The 24,537-nt window shown below is 35.4% G+C and overlaps 4 protein-coding genes across 5 annotated transcripts in view; 3 read left to right on the top strand and 1 right to left on the bottom strand.

Moving 5' to 3' along the window:
• Positions 1-12,992, top strand: part of LOC109008789 (histone H2A variant 1-like) — a 21,649-nt gene extending 8,657 nt beyond the window's left edge. Inside the window, exon 4 of the mRNA XM_035695077.1 lies at positions 12,740-12,992. The gene's annotated coding sequence lies outside the window, so the exon portion shown is untranslated. The remainder of the gene's footprint in view (positions 1-12,739) is intronic.
• LOC118349613 (histone acetyltransferase GCN5-like) lies at positions 3,289-9,721 on the bottom strand. 2 transcript variants are annotated; one of them, XM_035695075.1, is made up of 9 exons: positions 9,000-9,721; positions 8,801-8,865; positions 8,625-8,705; positions 8,141-8,212; positions 7,303-7,471; positions 6,343-6,386; positions 5,988-6,087; positions 5,114-5,182; positions 3,289-3,375 (listed from the first exon to the last, which is right to left on the bottom strand). In XM_035695075.1, the coding sequence occupies exons 1-9, from the start codon at positions 9,591-9,593 to the stop codon at positions 3,304-3,306; spliced, it is 1,266 nt and encodes a 421-aa protein (XP_035550968.1). In that variant the 5' UTR covers positions 9,594-9,721; the 3' UTR covers positions 3,289-3,303. The 2 variants fall into 2 exon arrangements, with proteins under 2 accessions (XP_035550968.1, XP_035550969.1); XM_035695076.1 differs by having other exon boundaries at positions 3,289-3,372.
• On the top strand, positions 11,532-12,992 carry LOC109004080 (histone H2A variant 1-like). Its single transcript, XM_018982489.2, has 3 exons — positions 11,532-11,648; positions 12,176-12,302; positions 12,443-12,992. The coding sequence occupies exons 2-3, from the start codon at positions 12,183-12,185 to the stop codon at positions 12,737-12,739; spliced, it is 417 nt and encodes a 138-aa protein (XP_018838034.1). The 5' UTR covers positions 11,532-11,648; positions 12,176-12,182; the 3' UTR covers positions 12,740-12,992.
• Positions 12,993-16,195: 3,203 nt separating this feature from the next.
• On the top strand, positions 16,196-20,549 carry LOC109004072 (beta-carotene isomerase D27, chloroplastic-like). The gene is made up of 7 exons (XM_018982481.2): positions 16,196-16,448; positions 16,548-16,687; positions 17,543-17,635; positions 18,667-18,728; positions 19,003-19,109; positions 20,095-20,187; positions 20,475-20,549. Exons 1-7 carry the CDS (start codon positions 16,196-16,198, stop codon positions 20,513-20,515), a joined length of 789 nt encoding a protein of 262 aa, XP_018838026.1. The 3' UTR covers positions 20,516-20,549.
• Positions 20,550-24,537: the final 3,988 nt, after the last annotated feature.

The raw sequence follows: 24,537 nt of genomic DNA, 5'->3' as shown, positions 1-24,537 counted from the left end.
AGAACATGCAACCAAAAAATCACCCACACATTCCTCCACCCTTTCCACTACCCTTGTGTCAAACATAATTAGAACTCCCCCTGAAGCTCCTTTGGATGGTAGGAAGGACCACCCGACATGTTGTCCTCTCCATAGGCTACGAACTATTTGTATTGTAATCTCTTCCAACTTCGTCTCTTGTAAGCATATGATATCCCCCTTCCATTGACGAAGAAGATTTCTGACTTGGAGCCGCTTGTTAGGATCATGCAGCCCCCTCACATTCCATGATACTATTTTTGGCTTCATGGGACAACCATTTTACCCCTCCCCTTACACCGCTCTCAATGAGAGCTCTTCTCTCCCTCATCCTCTTTCATTTCCCATGATAGTCTTTTGAGTTCTCTTTCCCTCTTTTTGGCCGAAGCCAAGGAACGATCAGATTTGGGTTGAGTATTCATAGCCTCAACGGCTGTGAGAAGGGCCAAAAATTCAGCTTCAAAGTCCCCGTAAGAAATTCCTACCATATGCTTAATGTCCATCGCCATTTGTATAACCCAATCTGAAACGTTGGGATGAAAAGAGTAGAGAGGAGTAGGTTCATCCTCCCCTTCCTTGTTTGCCGCAAACAGCACCAAAGAACCAGCTTGCTCAGAAACAACAACCTCTGCCTTCTCCAACAAACGACAATCCACTTGTTCCAACGTCTGGGCAGCAACCTTCGCTGCCATGGAGAGGGGAACCAGCTCAGAAGGAGCTGAAGGCGACGACAGAGCCACCGTCAGAGGACCTGGCTTCTTCGCATGGTCCTGAGCCACCGCCGGAGGACCTGACTTCACCCCCAAAGACTCGGGACGTAGGCCAGACCCTGCCGGCGACCAAGTCTGTACCGCCTCCATAGATGACGGCCCACCCGTGAGCTCCCCATGCGCCATTGAGCGATCTGACATGGAGAGGGGAACCAGCCTTGGCTTCTTCGCATGGTCCTGAGCCACCGCCGGAGGACCTGACTTCACCCCCAAAGACTCGGGAGGTAGGCCAGACCCTGCCGGCGACCAAGTCTGTACCACCTCCATGGATGGCGGCCCACCCGTGAGCTCCCCATGCGCCATCGAGCCAATCTGCGAAAGCGGATCTTCCTTTTCATTAGTTGCCATCGCAGGGGACTCCGTCGCAGAGGCTACCTTCGGGAGGAGAACCGACGCCGGAGTCTCTGTCGCACGGGTTACCATCGTGGGCCCAGTCGAGTGCACCGGTCCACCCGCCAGGGCTGAGCCCTCAACAGGCTCAGCAATTTCGACCGGGCGATGGGCCTCAGATACGGGCCTAGAGGTCGAGCCCTTCTCAAGAAAAGGCCCAGGTTGTTTTCTCTTCCATCCCATACGGTTTGGGCTTCTCCAGCCCAGTCCCACCTTACTCTTACCACTAACGGGCCTGAGAGACTTCCGCCCAATAGCTGCCTGTCCTTGGCCCAGACCCAAGCCTAGCCCCCACCCTTTATCAAAAAGGGAGGTCAGGAATTTTAGTTCCTTCTTAACTGATTTTACTTCCTCCTTTACCCCCGTAACCTCTTCTTTCAAATAAAACAGAGCCTTCTGCAATTGGCTTTCCTCTGAGCAGTCGTTTGACAGTGACCCACTCACTATTTCGGGTACAAACTTGTCAACTTTCTCTGCATGTACGCATGATTGGACCCCTGCAATGTTATTTCCATACACCACCATACTTCTCCCCACCCCTCCCAATACAGCCTCTGCATAGGACAGCCCCACCTTCTCCTTCCCCTTACCCTTGACAATTTCTCTGTCGAGCCTTGGCACAGCAGGGACCTGCTTGATCGAAGCAATCCTAGGCAAAGCTTTCTTCAACTCTAACGAAAACATCTTCCACCCTTTACCTTCCACCCTTTACCTTCCACCCCTTCCGGGATCGCCAAGAGACCTCGGCCACCTGTGCCACCACCATAATCTGTGACTTCCAAAAAACGCCCATATGCATTAAAGCGCCTGTGGATGAACAAGGCTTTAGCACCATCTCGATAGTTCTTATAAAACACCTTCCTATCCCCTGAGAGAAAACATTCCTCTACTGTGTTTGCCAACCAACGAGCACTGGCCAGGTTGAGGATTATCTCTTTGGTGACCTTCCTACCCCTCTCTGTGATACGACATTGGTTCCCTCCTTCCATGGACAGAATAAAGACCTTAGTCTCTATTAAAAGATGCTTAAGGAACCCCATTCCAAACTCTAACAACAGAAAGAATAGAAGAAAAGCAACAAGGACCTGATTCCGGTGAGAAGAAACCGAAAACAGACTACACAACCCAAAATGTACGGAGAGAAAACATTTTTGTAAGAGAATAACTTTTACCCACATTCAAAATTAAGGCTTGCAAACTAGACTCAGAAATTGCAAAGTTCAAATTAAAAGGTCAAATTAGCAAAACCACTACTTGCACATTTAAGTTACTAACTACAGCAAATCTGCTACAGTAAAATTTGGTTTCAATCCAACCAGAGATTATGTTTCAAAGTGAGTAAAATTACACGTGGCATGCTTGACAATAGTTTGGTTACACAAAACCAAACTATCTCATCTCATCTCATATAATCATTACAACTTTCTCAAACTCCTACACAAAATATAATAAACAATTCAACTTTTTCAAATTCCAAAACAAAAATCATATTAAAAAATTATATTATAACAATATTTTATTCAACTTTCAATAAAACATCTCATCTCATCTCATCTGAACTGCGTAACCAAACGAGGGATGTAACTAGAGAGAAAATCTATTTAATCTCTATTAGCAAGGTTGTATTCAACTACTATAAATCTATCCTTTTGTGATTGCTTAGCTTGGAATGTTTCCATTAACGGAATATGGGATAAGAGAGATTCATAGAATTGCGTATGCCAGTAAAAATGGGAAGGAAAACAGTTACCTCTGAATAGACATTCAATAAAAAAACTGAGCAGTAGAGAATTCATCTAGCCAAAAGATATAAAAGAAAATGGAAAGCAGGATGTTGGTTGTTAAAACTTGCAAAGGATATACAGTTAAGGCTATAAAAAAATTATCAGAACCATACATGTTATCCAATGCACTGAATTATCCATGAGTAACAATATATTTTTTTTTATAGGTACCATGAGTAACAATATTAAAGAGAAAATGCTAAGCAAATGAACTGATAACAAGGGGAAGCTTTTTAAAATATCTGGAACAATACACGTTATCCAATGCACTGAATTATCCATGAGTAATGAGATTAAAGAGAAATGCCAAGCAAATGAACTGATAACGATGGGAAGCTTTTCTAAAACAAAGACTTACTCAATCCAGGGATATCGTCAACTTTAACGGTTTTTTTGGGAATACCAGCTTCCTTCTGAACACAAGAGTTCTCCATCAGAACTTGACACATGCATTCATAATTTAATGGAATAATTTTGGAATAAAGTGGAGAACCTACAGCACTTGAGAAAAAAACTAAAATAAAAATGTATTAGGTGTCAATACTGTCCAGGGTTCAGAATTTACTAGCATCATGCATCTAAATGATATAGAGGATCTCCTTTGGTGATTAATTTATGATAAATCATAGAAATAGGAGCCTTTTTATATAAGTCAATTTTTATTAATTGCCAAAATAGGGGCACTACTCAAGTACATGGTGTAGACAAGAAAAGCACCTGACTAAGGGTAAAGAAAAACAAAACGACAAAAAAACTAAAAAAGAAGAAAAATTACTATTATTTTGATAAGTGAATAACTAGAACAATTATGAGCCTCGCCATGCATGCCTTCCTCACACACAACATTACACATAACAGAATCATCCTCCAAACTTCCACACTACATTGTCCTACATCTTGACTTCTCCAACAAGCCAATAACTCCTCTACTCTACACGGTGTCTCTCTTAGGTGCCTCTCTTAGTATATTTCCTCTACTAGAATGTAATTAGGTGCCTCTCTTAGTATATTTCCTGTGTACTTGGGCATTGCCTAATTTCATTCACATCAATAAAGATTATTACTTATAAAAAAAAAAAAAAAAAAACTGAGTCCCATATTTTCTATTTTGCATAATTGGACTTTACATAATAGATTGGTGCTACATGTGCAAACGCAACAGCGAATCAGCGGATCACCTTCTTCTTCATTGCGAAGCAGTTAAGGTATTGTGGGATATAATCTTCTTGAGGCTCGGTATCGCATGGGTCATGCCTAAGAGGGTGATAGATCTTTTGTCTTGTTGGCGAGGGATTAGGAGCAATCGCCAAATTGCTGTTGTATGGAAGATGGTACCCTTATGTTTAATGTGGTGTGCGTGGAACGAAAGAAATGGTCGCTGCTTTGAGGATAAGGAACGCTCTCTGGACAGTTTTAGGGATTTCTTCTTCCATACTTTGTTGCTTTGGGCCTCTTCTATTGTATGGGATGAAACAAGCCTTAATGTTTTGTATGCTACTATCAGTAGCACGTAGTTTGTAATTAGGCACTTTCCTGTTTACTTCCTGTATACTCAGGCTTTGTCTCTTTACGTGGTTCAATAAAACTTCTTTTTACCTATCAAAAAAAAAAAAAATTCTATTTTGCAAAGCAGCAAAACGCAATCTGTTGTTTCCAGCTCTTCTTGCACATACAACACCACTTCAAACTCATATTCTCCTCCACCTTTGTCGACGTAAAACATAAAAAAAATCCCCTCCTTCTCAGGTTATCTACAGGAATGATCTTCCCTAATGCAGTTGTCCATACATAAAATGCACCCATGAAGGTACTTAAAAAATCATTTTAATGTTTAGAACCAAAATTTACATTTTTCTACTTAATAATTTTCTGCAAAACAGCTCTATAACAATGCACATTTAGAAAAATGCTTAAAACTTTTATATATGAATACAAAGTAATCATGAAGTTCCAAATTGACCTTGATGTGGTACTGACTTCATGAAGGTGCTCTAAACATGTAAAGCTCTAATCTACCTTGACAACTGCATGCAATCTAGTTCCAGTCACAACTACTAGCAATACAAGCTCTCTACTGTATCATAAATCCAATGAAACCGAAACCATCACAAGAACATAGCATGACTAAAGGCTACAAAAATGATATTATACCTTCTGAAAGTCAATTCCAGTATAAACAATGTGGCAGTTTGAGAGCTCTCTTATTTTTTCATCGATCGCCTACCATAACCAAAGCAGAAATTTTTTATAAGTTTACCAAAACAATCGTAATGCAGATCATACTAAAAGTGAATGAGAAGAGATCATAAAGTACACATAAGGTGAGGGAAAAAAAGGTAACTCAGAAGCAATGCTTTGAACAGAAACAAAGACAAAAATAACAGTTCTAACTTTTCAGTGATAAATTATTGCTTAAAAAAATGAAAGTCAGGGGATAAAAGATAAACATGTTAAGGCTTCCATCCAATGTGCTTGAAGTTTGAAAATATAATTAGGTAACTTGAGAACAAATTATTTAAAAATTTTGAAGTCTTTGAATAGGGTAACATTGTTTTTTTTTTTTATCGGTAAATAGGGTAACATTGTTATAATAACCACATTTTTTAATGTGCTGATTTTTTTTTATGAGTCAAGGCACTAATTTATTTACTATCAATTCCATGCCTACACAATTGTTTTTATTAGTAACTGTTAGTAATTCTTATTTCTTGCAGTTGTACTCGGCTATGCCTATTTGCCAATTGGTACTAATAAATTTTTACTTACAAAAAAAAAAATTCTTATTTCTTGCAGTTCAATTGAAAAGAGAGAATCACACAGAGAACTTAAAGGAAGTATGAGAGAAAGCAGTACTAGCATGTCTCTAATGATAAAAGAAGTGATATTATTTTAAAGCAGTTCAGAAATCTTGATTTCCTTTGACAGGTAGTTCAACAATTTACAATGCATATCTAGCCAAAACTACAAAAGAATAAAATTAACACAATTTGTCAGGGACCAAAAACGAGAAAGCTTTGGATCTCACCTGCCTCTGACGGCGAATCATAGTTGATAAATCGGTGTAAGGAAGTTTTGGATCAATTTTACATTCCATAAGAATTCCTCCATCATAGTCTTTTATATACCTGGGATACTAATGAAATTGTTATAAATAGACTAGAAACATATAGCACAGAATGTCTTAATCACTGAAATAAATCTTAATATTGGCTTAAATAAAGAAGAAAAAGAAAGAAATACAGCTGAAAAGTTTCTCAAAGTAGGTAAGACATAGGGACTTGGAAAGAAAATTATAGTTTTTCTGGGTACAATGCCCCCCACTCTAATCCTAGACATGAAACGTTTGACAGTCTTAAGCCTGGAGATATCTTTAAACATACCCTTGCCATCTATCTTTCTCCAAGTGGATCTCTTTGGTAAAACCCTGCAAGTGAAAGATAGTATTCAATGCTGCATGTAGAACCAAATCCTCTCAAATCAAGATAACGAATAAAAACCAAAGGTAAATTATACTTTACCAACTCAAACCATATGTATATCTCCTCCAAACTTTCAATCAAGACAATTAACTCCTTATTTTGGAAGAAATATGGCAATGTAACCCTAGCCATCAAAATTAGTACCAAAAACAAGAAAAGTGACTTAAATAGCCCTCAAAACAAATGATAGGGAATTTTTTCAATAGACAGATTTGAAAATTGGGCCCCTATTTTTTTTTTTTTTTTATAAGTAAATTGGGCCCCTATTTTACAGGCCAAATTTTCTGACTTAAACAGTTTGGTTCGGACATTACAAGTTGACCGGTATTATGAGGAGCTAAAGTTTTAACATGCCCTGGCAAGAAATATGAAAGGATACACCCAAGTAAAAATTTCACAAAACATTAACACGAAGATGAACGTGGAATTTCAAAGGATCCACTTATGGTGATAACAATTAGGGATGCATAGTAGTATTTTTTTTTTGATAAGTAGGGATGCATAGTAGTATTAAACTGTCTAAAGAGTTTTTGTAGTCAGATAAAGGACTGATCCATCTAGCACTAACTAGGAAAGAGACAGACTTAATAAAGGACAGTATTTAATCTTATCAAACATGCAGCAACGGTTCAAATTTCACCTGTCCAACCATCTCAGTAAATATTTTTATCCAAAAGACAACCATGAAATATGCTTTCTACATCTTTGACTTCCCTGACTTTTATTTTGCCCAAACAACGAAACTCTATGTACAGATCATCAAACCAAGCTGTCTCTTAAGAAGTCCAGACTTTTCTCATTAACGCAACAAGGTTGTGCCATTTTTAGTTTAGATAACCAAACAAAAAGAGATAACAAGACCTGTTTGATAAAATAGCCGACGGCATTATTGTCAGCATATGTCAGAAAATGAGTTAGCCCATCCACATCGCGTGCATGCTGTTTTAAGTGATTCATCAGCCTGGTGCCATAACCTTTTACTTGTTCATCAGCTGTGATTGCACAGAAAGCTATCTCCCCAAACCTTTGGCTGAGATTTTCCAGGAAAAATGAATCCCAATTAAGAGAGTCGAGAATGTTTCATGTAAACAAGCCACTACACCAACAAATAGTCATTTCAAATAAATGCAGAGTTTTTACTAGTTCCTATGCACTAAATTAAATATATCCAAAGGGAAAATTAAAAAGATATGTATTCTGGATCCATTGACCAAAAGTTGAAACTTAAGATTGCTTTCATGGCAAAACGGGCCATTCCAGACAATCTAAGATTGTTTATCATAATTTTTTTTTTGATAAGTAATCAAAGATATATTAATAAAGATAGGCAAAGCCCAAGTACACAAGATGGTATATCTAAGATTGTTTATCATAATACCAAGCCCAAATTGTTTATCATAATACCAAGCCCAAACATTCACTTGTCACACGACAAGCATGGAAAGGTTTGCTTGCACTCCGGCAAGACAAAGGAAGACAACCTAATTAATATAAATACTTCAGCGAGTGAATAGAAGTAGAAAAGATGAATAAAGCAGATAAACTTAGGAAAAGAATCAAATAGAAAGTGGTCCATAGACAACAGGTCATTCAGTGATACTTCAAATAACCGGCCATATTGATACAAATATGGAAAGAGTGACCCAACCAAGCTCACATACAACCTTAGGATGAGTCATGACACTAATAAGAGCTTCACCTGGCATATGGGCGATAAGTAATCCCACCAACAACCTGATTACGTCTGATTACCATCACAGATTTATGGCTTCTGTAGAAATCAAATATGAAAAGCACATAAATAGTCTAAAAAATAAAAATAAAAAAGAGTTAACATTAATCATCACAGAGAGGTAAAAATTTGAAAAAGAAAAGAACAGAAAAGAAGGCCACATTCCTTCGTAGAAGAAAAGTACAATGTGTGGATATTTGAAGTAAAAACAAAATTGATGAGTTTAAAGGTTATACCAACTATAATGGCATTCTAAAAGCATTGGAAAATACTCACAACATGGAAAATACAAATGATCAGGCCCACAAAACAAGCAAATCATAAGCACATAAATTTGTCTATCTCACAGAACATTCCACAAGCATGGTGGCAGGCACACCAACCGTGCCCATCGTAGATATAAGATTTTATCACATTTTACTTATAAAAAAAAAAGATTTTATCATATTACCTGTCCATGACAAGACGAACAATGTACTCTTTAGGCATGTTAGGTAATTGCCTTGCAAAAATATTCTTCAATCCTATCAACCTGGAGAAACCAAAAGAAAAAAAAAATCATTCATACGAGTCACAAAAACCAAAGAGCTTAACATGAACGCAGAGGGAGCGAGAAGACTAGAATACCAAACCATATGCTCATCAATTCCATCATTTGATAGGCACACAAACTTGAGCCTTCCCGCCTCTTCCTGCAACATTTCAACATATCAAACCGCAAAATCACTTCGAAGCGGTTAAAGTCCCCAATTTGGTTTTGATATTATCACTGGCTTTTATTTTTTTCTGAAACAAGGAATTTTAAAAAGAAAGTCTGATCCCTTACCTCTCTCTTCAAACTCTCTTCCCTAGCACTATAAGCTCCACTGGTCTGTATATTCTCTGTAAATATCTTCGAGGCGTCCTCTTTCACCACGATCCCGGGAACCGAGCTTCCCGCCGCAGAAGCGGTGGGCCCCGCAGCACCAGCGCCCTGGGTCCCACCGTCCTTGCCGCACTCCGAGCTCTCGATCTTCACTGTCGCAGAGTTCAGGTTCTCCGTCTTGAGCTTCGTGCTGCGCACCGAGCCGCCGGCAGTGGCGGAAGCGTTCTCGAGACGGGAGGCTGTGAAGGTGCGCATGGCGGAGGAGTCGTCGTCGGAGTCATCTGCGGCGGCGGCTGCAGCCTCGGAATCATCGTCGGAGTCAGAGTCATCGGCGCCGCCTCCGCGTGCGGAGATGCTCTCGAGGTCGTCGTTGGAGGTCAATGCGCCGTCGCGGGTGTCGGCGGAGAACGAGGAGGGAGGGAATGGTGGCGCGTGGTCGTCAGGCGGGAGCTTGCGCTTGTGGATGGAGGATGTGGCAGAAGAGTGGGACGGAGAAGGGGACTGCGAACTACGGGAACGGTTCGGTGCTGTGAGGTGCGAGGAGTGCGTGTCCATTTTCTTTTACTCACTTGACAGTTGACACCGAACGGTTCGGTGAGTTAGGGTTTTGCAGGTAATATTTTAGTACCCTATTGGGGATTTCGATTCGCAGAAAGGTCGGAAGGGGGAGAGAGAGGTTGTGATTTCGGAACCTCAACGATGTCGTTTAACGAATACAGTAGCAGTGGGCCGGCCCCTACCTTGCGTTCTCATATGTGGACCAGGACTTTTTCTGAACAAACATCTTTGGATTAGAAAGCCCATAGTTTTTTTCATTTTGACATATAGTTTTTTTTTAAAGAAATTCTATTTGTAATCTTTGAAGATTACATATTTCATTAAATGAAAATTATTATAATTTAAGAAGAATATTATTATAATTTTAAAAATATTTTAAAGATAAAATTATTCAGACTTATATGAGCAGTTCCTAAAATGGAAACTATACATAATATTTTTTTTTTTTTTGTCATTCGAACTGGATGTCAAGTTTCATTGAAATTTAGACTAAGGAATATTCTATTATTATTTCTTATTTTTTATTACTATTTAATATTTTATTATTATTTATAGAATATCTGAAATCACCTCACTACTCAAACGTAAGATAAGGCACAAACTCTCGATAAGAAATTTCTTATAAATGAATTTCAAATAATTCAATGGTAAACTCTCATTTTCCAATGGTCTGATTAAATTATTTAATCCTAAGATTCGAATCTTAAAGGAACTTACCGCTAAAACCAATATTCTTTCCACATAAGTCAATTCCTAAGCGTTCAATCTAACCCAACACATATTTTATTTTATTTTTCAACACATTATCTTTGTTATTACATACACACGATTGACGAAACCCACCACGATTAGATTTACAATCCATTATTTCTTGGGGTAAAGTCGAAGCACGTACAATTTGACAAGAACGCAACGGATCTTTCTAGAGGTAAAAGTAGTAGTTATGTGGTCTATGAATGTTTATACCATTAGAGATCTGAGATTGTACGATATCGGTGCCATCATCATTGATGTCTACAACTTCCTCTTCATCATCTTTAGGGAAAAAACATGTGTAAAGTTCCAAGATTTATGGTGGATCGATATCAGTTGGGTAACGTTATGTCTAAAAAATTATACTTTTATATAAATATTAACGTCGATGCAAATCTCAGCGGTGTTTGCGACGTTTTCAATGACACCTACATGTGTCAATCAGAGAGACAATCTTGGGTGATTATAATGGGAGATGCTTCTGATGGTTAAGTTAGAGTGAATTCATATTATCTCAACCAATCTAAAGATTCTTGCAATTCGTACTTATGGATGTATTTATAAGGATCAAGGTGTCTCTCGTGGAGAAATTTTCCTCAATGATCGATTATGGAGTTGACACTGTCTCGCCAATGAAAATATCTAAGTGCACATTGAGCATATGGTATGCACATGCTTTATTAAAAACCCGAGTTAGAAATTTCAGGCCTAGTTTGTGTTGAAAAAATATATCATCTCATCTTATTTAATTATTATAATTTTTTTAACTTTCAATATAAAATAAAATAAATAATTTAATTTTTTCAAATCTTAAAATAAAAATAATATTAAAAAATATATTCTAATAATATTTTATTTAATTTTTTAATTTTAATTTCATTTCATCTTATCACAGAAAAAACAAACGTATCCATCATAAATGACCGACTCACCGGTTTTTCTTTTCACCGTGTGTTTTAGAAAGGATCCAATTTGTGCAAGTCTGTCCGTCTCCAACCCAGGCCATGGTGAGTGGTGTGTAGAGAGAGACTTGTCCAGGACCATGTCCACGAATTGAGTTACGACAGTTGGCATTAATTAATTAGTTTCAGAAAGAGCAACGACAGGAGGGTAAATTATAGGTGGGCCCGAGGGGGAAATTTTGAACTCCGAGAACTAGGGAGGGTTTTGGTTTCCCACCCAAAACGAAACCGCGCCTCCGCACTCTCACTCACCTCATTCAAAAGTTCAAACCCAAACGCAAACTCAAAAAATCTCTACCAGTTGCTCCCCCCTCTTCCCTCTCCAACACTCTCTCAGGTCTCTCTCTACCGCTTTTCGATTTTTGGTTTTGGACCTTTTATTTTTTGTTTGTGGGCTTTTGTGAGCAAAGTTTCTGGTGTTAGATACTTGCCATATATATATATATATATATATATATATATATATATATATATATATTATAACTTTTGCTTTCAATTTCATGGTCGAGGCTTTCCCAGAATTCAGTTCGGTCACTTTGTGTAAAAACTTTCCTCGATTTCTTAATATATCCGTTTTTTTTTTTTGGAAGTTTTTGACTTTGTTTCGTTGGGTTGAATGGTCCAGATCTGGTATAATACAAATCCAACCAGATCTGTGTCTTCTTTTACTCCGTCTTATCTATATTTTTCTTCCTGGCCGTAATTTTCCATCCATTTATGCTGATAAGCTTTTTTATCTCTTTGTTTTGGTCATAAAATTTTGATTATATTTTGCTCGTATACTGATGTTCTTGTTATTATATTCATGGGGATTTTTTGTAATCATTGCTTGTTAACTTGGAATATGATTAATTGAAATGATAGGTAAGAAATGGCGGGGAAAGGAGGGAAGGGCCTCTTGGCGGCCAAGACCACCGCGGCCAACAAGGACAAGGACAAAGACAAGGACAAGAAAAGACCCGTTTCCAAGTCTTCCCGTGCCGGAATTCAGGTAAACTTTCTTCTTTTCTGCACGTAATTTTTCATATGAGAATCTCGTAACGTGAATAAAATGAATTAGTACTGGGATATTCGTGACTTACTTTTTTATGGTATATGTTCCGTTTTTGCGTTGGGATTATGCGTTCATAGTTCCCTGTGGGTCGCATTCATCGGCACCTAAAAACGAGGATCTCTGCGAATGGCCGTGTTGGGGCCACTGCTGCTGTTTACTTGGCTTCAATACTGGAGTACCTGACTGCAGAGGTGCTCGAGCTTGCTGGGAATGCAAGCAAAGATTTGAAGGTGAAGAGAATCACGCCCAGGCATTTGCAACTGGCTATCAGGGGAGACGAGGAGCTCGACACGCTGATCAAAGGAACCATTGCTGGAGGTGGCGTCATCCCCCACATTCACAAGTCCCTCATCAACAAAACCTCTAAAGATTAGGCTCTTTTGTAGCAAATTCAGTAAAACAAAAGATGTTAACTGTAGGCTAATGTGTTTGGTTTGCGAGTCATTTCGGTATTTGGCAGTGTAGACTTTTCAATTTTAATGTAGAAGTATGTTCAGATCAGTTAGCTAGCTAGCAAGGATAGGATATATGGGCTAATCTTTTATTTCTGTTTTGTATCTGTGTTTAAGGCAGGAGTGCTGTTTGTTGAATGGTATTTGATCGTGGTTCAACTATGGTGTTCTGAAATGTGGTTTCTGAATCTAATAGGAATGATTATTTGATGTTTAGATATGTTTTCTGCTGCTTAATTCTCACTCATTGTTGTATTGTACTTGCATGGATTGTGTTCAGTTTTGTTTATCCTTTTTGCATGTTATTTTTTGCTGAAGAAAAACGGATTTTATAAAAGTAAATTTATAATATGATATAATTTGATATGATAAATTAAATTGTAAAACTCATTTTATTGTAAATTAAATTTAATATATTATATAAAGTTATATCAGTTAATAAATTTATTTTTATGAAATTTCTTTATAGTTATAGCAATTTTTTGTTCGTTTGTTTTTGTTGGAAGGACTTTGCCTCGTTTGGTTTTACAGATGGTCTCAACTCATTTTATTTTAACATTTAAACACAATTTAAATATAAATACTTTTTAATTTTAAATTGTTAACTTTTTCATCTAATTATTATAAACTTTCCAAATTTCTAAATAAAATATAAAAAATAATTCAATTTTTTTAAATTTCAAAACAAAAATAATATTTTTATTCAATTTTTTTTTTCTCAAAACTTCATAAAATATTTGAATTTAAATTATTTTAATATTATTTATAAATTATTTTATTATTATTTATAGATTTTTTATATCATCTTATTTGTATAATCAAATGAGACCTATAACTTGTATGACTTGAGTATGCCCTCAGCTTGATTGTTGATTGTCCACTTCGTGAGTTAATCGCTATATTGTTATTTTTAGTTTTTGATGATTAGTTTAAATATAATTTGGGATTGACGTGGTTAATCATGATCAAAATTGTCAATATTTTTAACTATCTGCTTGAACTTTTTGAATATCCTTAAATATTCAATAAATATTTATAACCATCTCACATCTTGTATTATTTGCCATGGAGCTATATTAGAAAGAAAAAACTATATGTACTTAAGAAAAATTTATAACAAAAAACTTATTTATCTACATATCAGTTATTGATATGTTAAAAATTATGAAATTTTAAATTCAAATTTTAAATTTTAAAAGAAAACTAACAAAATAAGTTTTTTCGTAAGTAAAACTGTAAGTACATATAACACTATTTATATTAAAATAAGTATAAAATTTAATGATGTCTTAGGTTACCTTTGGATATTGAGATGAATATAGCTGAATTGTGAATAATGATATTTTGTAGGTCTCATTTATGGGTGCTACCATCGTGGTGCGAGGCGGGAGCACTCCCTCCCCGCCCCCCGCCCCGCACCATGCGAGTGTTGGGGGTTTTTCTCTCGGCCCCCACCTCCGGGAGGCGGGGGTGGGGGAAAAAATCTCATCCGCCCCGCCCCCTCCTAAGCACCACATTATGTTAAAAAAAAAATATTTTTTTAGACTCAAATTATAATATAATTTAAATAATAAATTAAAATTTATAAATATAAAAAAAATCTAAATTTATTAGAGTTAGATTTTGGATTGATTTGACCTCCTAGACCAATCTTTATATAAGAGGCCAAGACAAAACAATAGTCATCCTTAAACAATGTAGGAGGACAATTTAATTTAATTTTTTTTTTAAGTTGAGATGAATTTAACTTTTTTATGGAAAGTTGAAAAAGTAATTGATTCAATCAATGATTGGTTTGAAATGAGTTAAATTTGATTCAACAACCCAACACAACTTAAGACTTCAATATTTTGAACATGAACTTATTCTCTTTTAATAATTGAAAAGAAAAACAAATTAACAATTAATAAGTGATTGAGAAATTTTATTTACTCTTGAAAAACGTTTTGTTCATTCTATATATCTATATATATATATATATATATATGTATGTATTTTCAGCATTCCTTCTGTTTTTAATGTCCTCAGCCATTGTGCTCCCTTCCATATAAATTATCTATATGACTATATGCCATTTCTCCTTTCACTCTTGAAAAACGTTTTGCTCGTTATATACATTTATATGTGTCTTTCTTTCCTATAACACGTGTATACGTACGGGTACACATGTATAGTAGATGAATATATATGACTAATGATGATAAAATTTAGGATGAAAATGGTTTTGTAGTATCCATGATCCAAAGATATTAAAAACCAGAAAGTTTATGTGCAGTCCATTTTGCAGACGAACCCCAAGCTGGCATAAATGAAACAGAGCATATCAATAAGGGCGGGAGGGAAAAGAAGACCAAATGCAATGGTGTACAGTGTCATGAGAGAAGCTTGTACCGTCACCTGCTTTTGCTCCCCTATTGTTAATATTCTAAAGTACCTATATTAATTTATAATGGTCTATATCTTTATTATTTAATATTGACTGGTAGAAACGTGACTAGATAGCTTAAATATCATGTATACTACATGACATGATCAAGCTAGCTAGCTATTTATTCAATTCAAAATAATAATTGGTCTGAATAATTTACAAATATATTCATTTTTATTCACTCTAAAAATATATATTTTTTGTGAAATGAAAGTACTTTTGCAAATAGAAATAAAAACACTAAACTGTATTAATTTAAAATTACATGACTTCATACATGCATGCAGAACATATATATATAGAATAAATATAGATAGAAATAACTATTAGGAGCATCCATTTTACACACATGATGTGGCATTATCTAGACAACACATCTCTCCAAGTGAGTATTAGAAACAATTAACTAGAACCAGTCACGCAATAAATGTAAAGTGTGCACTGTTATATATAGTGATTTTTCTCTAACATTACTCATATATATATATATATATATCTGGACATATATAATTAATTAACGTCCGTGTGACAATTTCTTTCATTAAAGAAGTTAGTTTTACAAAAATAAAAATTGATTGGCCACCATATTTATGATTAACTGGAAATGCATGCAGCTAATCAATTACCAGCAGGTAGCACACCCTAAAACTAAGCATCTAATTAATTTCACCAAAAAATGATAACGTGTTGGAGGCGGCCAGGTGGATGATGTCATGTGCATGACTCCAAACGAAGCTGCTCAGAGCATCTTTATTCTTTAGCATGGCCTCTCCTCAAAATTCTCTCCAGCCAGTCTTTGTTTTTACTCACTCGACGGAACCTCCCCTAGTCTTATACCATGTATGTATATGTACGTGTGTGTAGATATATATATATATATATATATAACTTCTGTACTTTTCACTATTCATTCTCATCAACTTCTCTCTCTCTCTCTCTCTCCCCTAGAAATGGATGCAAGTTTTCTAGCACATAGCATGAGGAGCTCTCTGTCAACAGTGGCTCGCCGGAGGAATAGTACAATATGCAAGCTGCCGGCGTGCTCTAATCCTGCTGTTGTTGCCGTTCTGACGACAAGGCCAAAGGAAAGCATAGCCGAAGATTTATCAGGAAAGAGTACTAGTAGTAGTAGCGTCTATAACGATAACTGGTTCGATCTAGTGGCCATAAACCATCTATCCCAGAGTGTTCAAGCTGCAACGGGTTTATATCTGTCACCTATACATACATACATATATACATATATATATATATATCGGTTTTGTGGGAAAACTGATTATGAAAGTTGATATATGTATGCAGGTATAAGGAACAGCAAAAGTGGATATGAGAGCTTGGTGGAGGCAGCAAAAGTGGCATCACAGAATTTCAATCCAATTCAACAAAAAGAAGTGATCATTCAAGCCCTTGAGAGAGCCTTCCCAAGGCCAATCCTCTCCTTGGCAAGTTTATCATTTTATTTTTATTCCATTTTCTAATTTCACAACATATATAAATATATATATATATATATATATATATATATATAGTACTGCTGCACGGGGAGGGAAGGAGATCTTGAGCATATATAGATATGTATATATATATATATATATATATATATATTTATAGTACTTGCTCTCTCATGCATGCATTATTAGCTCTAGTTAACTAGCTTCGATCATATTTTATTTTCTCCAGATATGTATATATGGGGATTTGTGGTGAGGTTCACGCGTTTTCAAAAAAACCAAAACCATTTTATATATAATCAGATCAATTAAGCAATGTTTTCACTTTTCAACCTTAAAAAAAGAAAAAACGCACGCATTCGTCAATCTAAAAGGTACATGCATGATCCACATGATGATCAGCAACTAGCTAGTAATTTGGAGTTTTTTCTCTTAAAAAAAAAAGAATTACCACAGAATTTATAAGCAGCTAGCGTTATAAATTTTCTTAAGCTAGCATTAATCTAACATTAATTTTCATGTTTTTGGACGTTGCTGCATGTGCTAATTAAAAAGCTGATGATCACCAGCAGAGAACTCAGGAAGTAATCTCTGCAAACAACGGCAAAATTGCATGCCGGCCTAGCTAATATTTGTATTAATGGATCTGTGTTTGGGACTGAGTTTCCAAGAAGTACTCATGTGCTTTACTTTAATTTATGGCCTTGTTGCTTGAAAGATTCCAAAAACAGCCTAAGATTCCAAAATCTCTTTTTTTTTTTTTTTAATTTCAACATTTTGTGCAATTTATTAAATTAATTCATGATGATCATGATCCATTGTTGGTGTCGTTGTGAACAATGGCAGATAAAGATACTTCTACCACAATCCAAATTCGCAAGGGAATATTTTGCTGCCTTCACAACTGTGTTTTTTGCTTGGTTAGTCGGACCTTGCGAGGTACGTAAGGATATAGAATATTATATGATACTATATATACTATACTGTTCTTGGAGTTTATTATTTGTGAAGTTACTTTTAACAATTTTTTGAACAAAGTTTTCTTGCAAAATAAGAAAAAGCCAAGAAGAACGGATCAAAGAGATCCGGCTAGCTTTAAGGATGAGCTAGAGAAATAGACATATGAAGTGACATGATCTTCATCGCCACAAAGAAAACAGTAACATGAGAGTACTCACGTGGTGCACGTGGTGTATCCATGCAGTTCTCTATATTCATAGTAATCCAGTCAGAACCATAAGATAATTTGATATATATATGGATATAAAAATGAATGGTCTAGGATACAGGTTAGGACCCTGATCATATGTAATAACACCAGTACCACTTCACAGTACCCTCTAGCTACCATCAGCAATTTGATGGACTTGTGACTTGCTCGATGCTCCTTAACAACGTCTTAGTCATGCATAATTTCAATTAACAGTCATGTAATGCAGATTTCAAGTAACATAAAAGTTTTTCACTGCATCGGAATGTTTTTGGCCTGGGCTGAAACGTCGTCCTCGACATATATATTAGCCCCTGAAATTGCATCAAACCTTGCATTTCACCACTGGCCTTAGCTAAATCTTTTCTATTCATTAAGGTGGCACACATTAATTACATGCATGTAGAGAGTGGCATCCCAGTATATATTTACATGCATGAGGTAAGGCCATTCTTTAAAACCAATTCCCAGATTTCTATGATCTGGTTCAGGAAGCTTTTAGCTGACAAAGAATAAAGATATCAATACAAAGAAAATATATTTACAATCGTAAATTATGCAATAGCCACGTGATCACTTTATATAAAATGAATAAAATATGGAACTTACATGAATAAAAATTAATTTTTTAATAGTGAATTTCACTCTTTTTCAAAACGATTATGCGGCGTTTACACACTTCATGATTGTATATAGAATATTCCAACATTATTCATCTAGTCTAACCGGGGTACTCACCTTATAAATTTCACAAAACAAGGTGAGAGAATTGGAGCTCAACGGAAGAAGAGAAAAGAATGTAGTCCACATCAAAAAGTGCAGGTAACTTTTTTCTTCACCCTTTTGATCTGTGTACTGTGCATATTCAACCCCAAGACTTTGTCCCAATTAACTTCACCAACCTAAGACACTTCCATGTAAAACAATCTGCTCCAATGATTGTGCCAACCCTAGTCATGTATTCTTCTATCTCACCATCATGATCATCATCATGATCACCAGACAAATTTGTTATCAATGTCAAAATCATCATTGAATTCATCAGCCTTGGCACCATCCACATAATCCTCTAAATATTGATATTAAAATATTGCAGGTTTTTGGAGGAGACAGGTTGCGTGGGGTTGTGTGTTAATCTCTGTAAAATGCCATCCCAAACATTTATCAAGGACTCCTTTGGAATTCCAGTCAACATGGTCCCTAGTAAGTAACCCTCCATCTAGCTTGTATATATGCTTGCAGATCATGCAAGTACAGCATCAAATACACAGTAATAAGCCAAATTATCAACTTCTTTTTTGTCAGGAAAGTCTTGGTAAATTGCCTATAGAAAAAGAGGAAGTATATATACGTTCTAGACTTCTAGCTCCATTTTAGCAAAATAAAATAGGATTGATGATCTCCTTTTCTATTCTTATTAGAAAAAAGGTTTCCATCTGCAATAATGACTGCCTCAATTTTCCTCTTAAAGTAAAATTAGTATACGGAAAAAGAGCCAAGAATCAATAAAGGAAAAACGAATTCCAGTTGGAACTGGAACAATACCAGCACTAAAGAAGTGGAGCCATGCTCATCATGCCCATGGAGGGACCCGAGTATGAGCCACTTGGGGTGCAAAACTGCAAGTACACCATCCAAGCTCAATGAGAATGCTACAACATATGATTACATATTTTCGCTCATGAGATAAACTACATGAATTCCTAATCAAAACCTTCATGAATATTAGAGCTAGGCCACTGCATTGTGTAATCAAAGACACTAGGCTCCATTTTGATAGTGAGATGAGATGAGATAAAAGTTGAATAAAATATTGTTAGAATATTATTTTTTAATATTATTATTTTTTTGAGATTTGAAAAAGTTGAATTGATTATTATATTTTGTGTTAAAATTTAAAAAAAATTATAATGATAAGATAAAATGAGAAAAAATCGTTTCTGTATCTAAACGGAGCCTAAATTTGTCTGTTGCTCATGAAGCCAATTATCTTTTTATAAGTTATCCCATGTAGAATTTACATTAAGCATCCAAATCACCCGGCCACTAAAAGCACTGAAGTTGAACATTAGTCACATGATCACATCATGTGTCGATCAATTGCTTAGGAGCTTATATATAGTCACTAGCTCTGACAGTTTTTGAACAGTAAAATAATTATAATGTTACTTTCTGATCTGATTTGCAGATTTTGATGATATGAGTTGCGAGATGATTTTTGGTCAGGATCCTCCTGCTTCAACCGAAGATCCAGCACTCAAGCAGCCATGCTATAAACAATGTAGTAATTCAATTAAAGACCCCTTCAACTGGACCTGATCATTGCTTATATTTTCTTATTAATCTCAGCATTTCTTTAAAAATTGTCATGCTAAACACTCTATAGTGGATCTTCATACTAGCTAGGCTTTGATATGCCATAGACAAAGCCTGAATGATCATTCAGGCTGTGAGCTGTGGCGTGTAAGTCAAAGGCACTGCCAATTGAATAAAATTTAACAATATTTGTAATGTAAATCATACTGGAAATGAGATTCTAACTCGGATTTATTTATATGATTCATGCAGGCAAAGCAAAGCTGAAACACAGCATGAAGTGCTCCAGTTAATGCAGAGGGATGCCAGAGAAGGGCATTTTTTGGGAAAAGATCATTCTATTTCTGACAGCTGATCCCCATATCTTTCCTTTTAATTACTGTCTACGTATCTATGTAATTTAAGGTATTTATGGTTCTTATTTAAAATCCAGAAAAAATACCATATCATTCTTCTGCAGCTAAAAAGGTACCTCTATCCATTCAGGCAATGGCTTTTCTAAGCAAGACCATGCAAAGATGATGAGAGATGGAATCAGTAACGAGAGAGAACAGTAAAAGCTATAAAACTCACTACAGATACATGACAAACAATCACGACAAACATATTTAATAACCTTTTTCTAAAATGAATTGGAGCACTGCATCCTTGGAAATATTGAATAGTACTAACAAGAATCTACAAGTCTCGTCATATGCCAAACTTAAAATTGTTGGAAGAATAGTACAAAAATTAGGAATCATCATCTAACCTAAATTTTTAATCCAACTACCTAACATATATATATTACCAAGATAATTATTTGGCTATTAAATACTATTAATACAAAGGTCTCTTCAAGTCCAGCTAAGGAATGCCAAGCAATGATTTATGATTGTGCTGTCATCACCAAGTTCATCTTGCTCATTCAACAGTTGAATTTCAATACATGGTCATTGAAAAACATTTGGACTTGAAGTTGAAAAATGATGAAGAATGTTTATCCAGTACGTATCTAAATCATAGATGAAACTTGCTGCTCAACTAAGGGATTAAGAGATTGTGGTACTGTCAACTCAGGCCCGTTTGGATTCAGAAAGTGTTTCATTATATCTCATCTTATCATTACAATTTTATCAAATTCTCATACAAAATATAATAAACAATTTAACTTTTTCACATCTCAAAATAATAATAATATTATTAAAAAATAATATTTTAACAATATTTTTTTTAACTTTTATCTTTCATCTAAAACCATCTCATCTCATCTCATCTCTAAATCCAAACCAACCATCATCAATGGGTTTGTAGATCCCTAGATCAGACCAAATTATGGTATCTATGGGTCAAAACAATTCAAGGTATATATAGGAGATTGGTGAAATATGGAAGAAAAACAACAAATGTGAACTTTCAAGTTTTCAGTTGAAGAGCAAATTTTTATTAATTGTAATATGGATTTAAGAAAAAAGTAAACAAATCACAGATTGAACATGCAACTTGAAAGAAAATACCAGGAAACTATATATGGAATCAACTCAATCTCCCTAAAATTCAATCTTTTTCTTTCTCCAATTGAGAAATGTTAATTAGGAGGTGATAATTCAAAATTAAGACCCCGTTTGAATTGAGAAATCATTTCATCTCAATTCATCTCATCTCATCATTACAATTTTATCAAATTTTCACACAAAATACAATTTAAAAAAAAATCAAAATTTTTCAAATCTCAAAATAATAATAATATTCTAAAAATATTTTATTTAACTTTTAACTTTTATCTAAAATCACCTCATCTCATCTCACTATCCAAACGGAAGTTAAGAGAGTCTTGGACCTCCAGATGTTTCTTTGCAATCTTTGATGAGGGTTGGACTGGGATGATACTTCAGCAACTTATTATTTACTCCAATTGGAAAGCCAATCAGCTTAATTCCTTGTCAAGAGAAACATTTGAAAAATATTTCTTGTATGGTATAAGGTGGTCGGTCATGAGCAAAAGTGGATTAATTGTGTTTCCCACCATTGGTGTGCTGTTAAGTGAGTGAGCTATATATGATTCCTCTGCCGCCTTTTCTGTCTCATTTAGAGAAAGAGAGACCAATCGAGTGCTCCAGTACCCCACTTTGACCCATCAAAATGTTCGGATGAATGTGATTTTTCTTCGTACTTATGTTGTTTTGAAGTTCTTTTTAGGTGACCAAATGTGCGACAGCAGACTAAGTGGCAGGACAAATGGTGCATTTTATATTCCCAAGTAGACCAGCTAGCTTTGTTTATTCATGAACCGTCAAGCATCAATGTTATGTTCCCTAGTTGAAATCATGACATTTGGTGCTCCCAACACAACAACCCAATAAATAAACATAAGGAAGAAAGGCCGGTAATCAAAAAACCAATAGGGATTCCTTTCTATTTCTTTTATATATATATATATATATATATAAACAAAAAAACAAAAAAAAAAGTTAAGAATACATGAGTTACCATCGTCTACATACAGTCCCCAAATGGAGACTATTCATGCAAGCCCATACAGTTATGTTTAAAAAAATTTTAAAATTACAATAATATTCTTTTTAAAATGATTTTTTTCCTTTTACCCACATTCATCAATGAGACTACACATGTAATCCTCCACTCAGGACTGTAAATATAATTTCTTATTTTTTATAATAACTGTATTTTTACACAACTCACTCTTGTGTAAAACCGAAAAATTCTCTCAAGAGTTCTAATACTGAATTAATAAGGATAATTAATAAATTTTTGGTACTCCAATAGAAATCTCTCAAATGTTTATATACATGTTTGCCATGTTATAAATAGAGTCAATCGTGATCACTTTATTTAAAATCAAATTTCTAGAAAAATGAAACGAAATCAAGCAAGCTCACTCAACTAAGGTGTCTACAGCACATGATCTAGGGAACTTGACATGCAATTGATCTTGCTGATCAGCCTCGTCCAACTGTTCATTTAGTGAGAGTAGTAGGGAACCCTCGATCTGTCTAGTCCTTCTTTCCTTCCTATATATGCCATTCTCTTCCTTCTTAAACTCGGCCTCCTACTACCTTCAAACTTCTTTTTGTTTCATTTTCCATTAATGGCAGCCTTAACATGCTAAAATGACTGAATTCCTTGTTTGGTAATTTCCGTTGTTTCAGTTCTTTTACACCCTAAAACTTGCCTACCTACATGATCAATAAAAAGTGGATTTACAAAATATTTATGAATAATGTTAGACAAAAAATAAAGTAAGACCCACTTAATAAAAAATGAATTTGTTCAGGTAGATCTCAATTTTTTATTTTTTTCAAAACCATTTTAAAATTTTTTTTTTTAATATTTTTCAAAACTTAATGATTTATTTAGCTCTAGCTTTCGTAGGTCCGTACTCCGCTCGATTCCACCAAAGCATGCACTAGCCTAGATTAATATGAAATTCTTCTATTGGAACCAAAAAATTAATTAATTTTTACTAAATTCAACAAACCATAACAACTGGTACAGAATCAGCAGCAACCTAAAGAACAAGAGCAAAAAAACTGAACCGCTCAAATTTCACATATTAAAATGGCTTCAACCATTGGCCATAACGGAAAAGCTCGCATCTAACTCAACAGTCCGCTTTGGAGCGGATTTTGCTGTTTTGTTGAGATTATCGAACATGAGTAATGTTAGAAAAAAGTTATTATAGTAGTGCATACTTTACACTCACTACATAGTTACTTCTAGTTAATTGTTCCTAACACTCACTTAAAAAGATGTGTGGTCTACATGATGTCACATCATGTATACAAAATGAATGCTCCTAATAGTAATTTCTATCTATATTTATTTATAAGATATACATCCACATAATAAGCTCTTGAGCCGCACCACAGCAGATCTTGAAAAAAAAAAAAAAACCTGCATTTTGTCTCATAGCCGCTGCAGTTTTTTTCTCTCTCAGCTCACTCCCGACGACTTCTTTCTCCACTCTCAGGCGCTACAATTTTTTCTTCACACCACCTTCAACCATTCGCTGCCGCTTGGAAGATTTCACCGCCACAACCAGCCTACTGTCGTCCTCAGTCCTCCATAGTCTAAAAATAGTTTGTTTTTCTGTTTTTTTTATTTACTTCTTTTTTTAATTTAAAAAAATGCATCTTTGAAGTCGGAAATGCATGATGATTGAGTCAAAAATTTTACCCGAGTCAAAAAGTTATAATATCATCATAACCCAGAAAAATGACCATTTTTTAGCAACTGAGTGATTAGTTTCTTCGACAATGTAATAGCAACTACTTTTGTTGACTTTCGTTTCCTTGATGAATATTTTTAATCATTA

The sequence above is a fragment of the Juglans regia genome, chromosome 10 (genome assembly GCF_001411555.2).
Source record: "Juglans regia cultivar Chandler chromosome 10, Walnut 2.0, whole genome shotgun sequence".
NCBI classification, from domain to species: Eukaryota; Viridiplantae; Streptophyta; class Magnoliopsida; order Fagales; family Juglandaceae; genus Juglans; species Juglans regia.
Note: the sequence above shows the minus strand (reverse complement) of the source record. Positions and strands in the feature narration are given on the sequence as shown.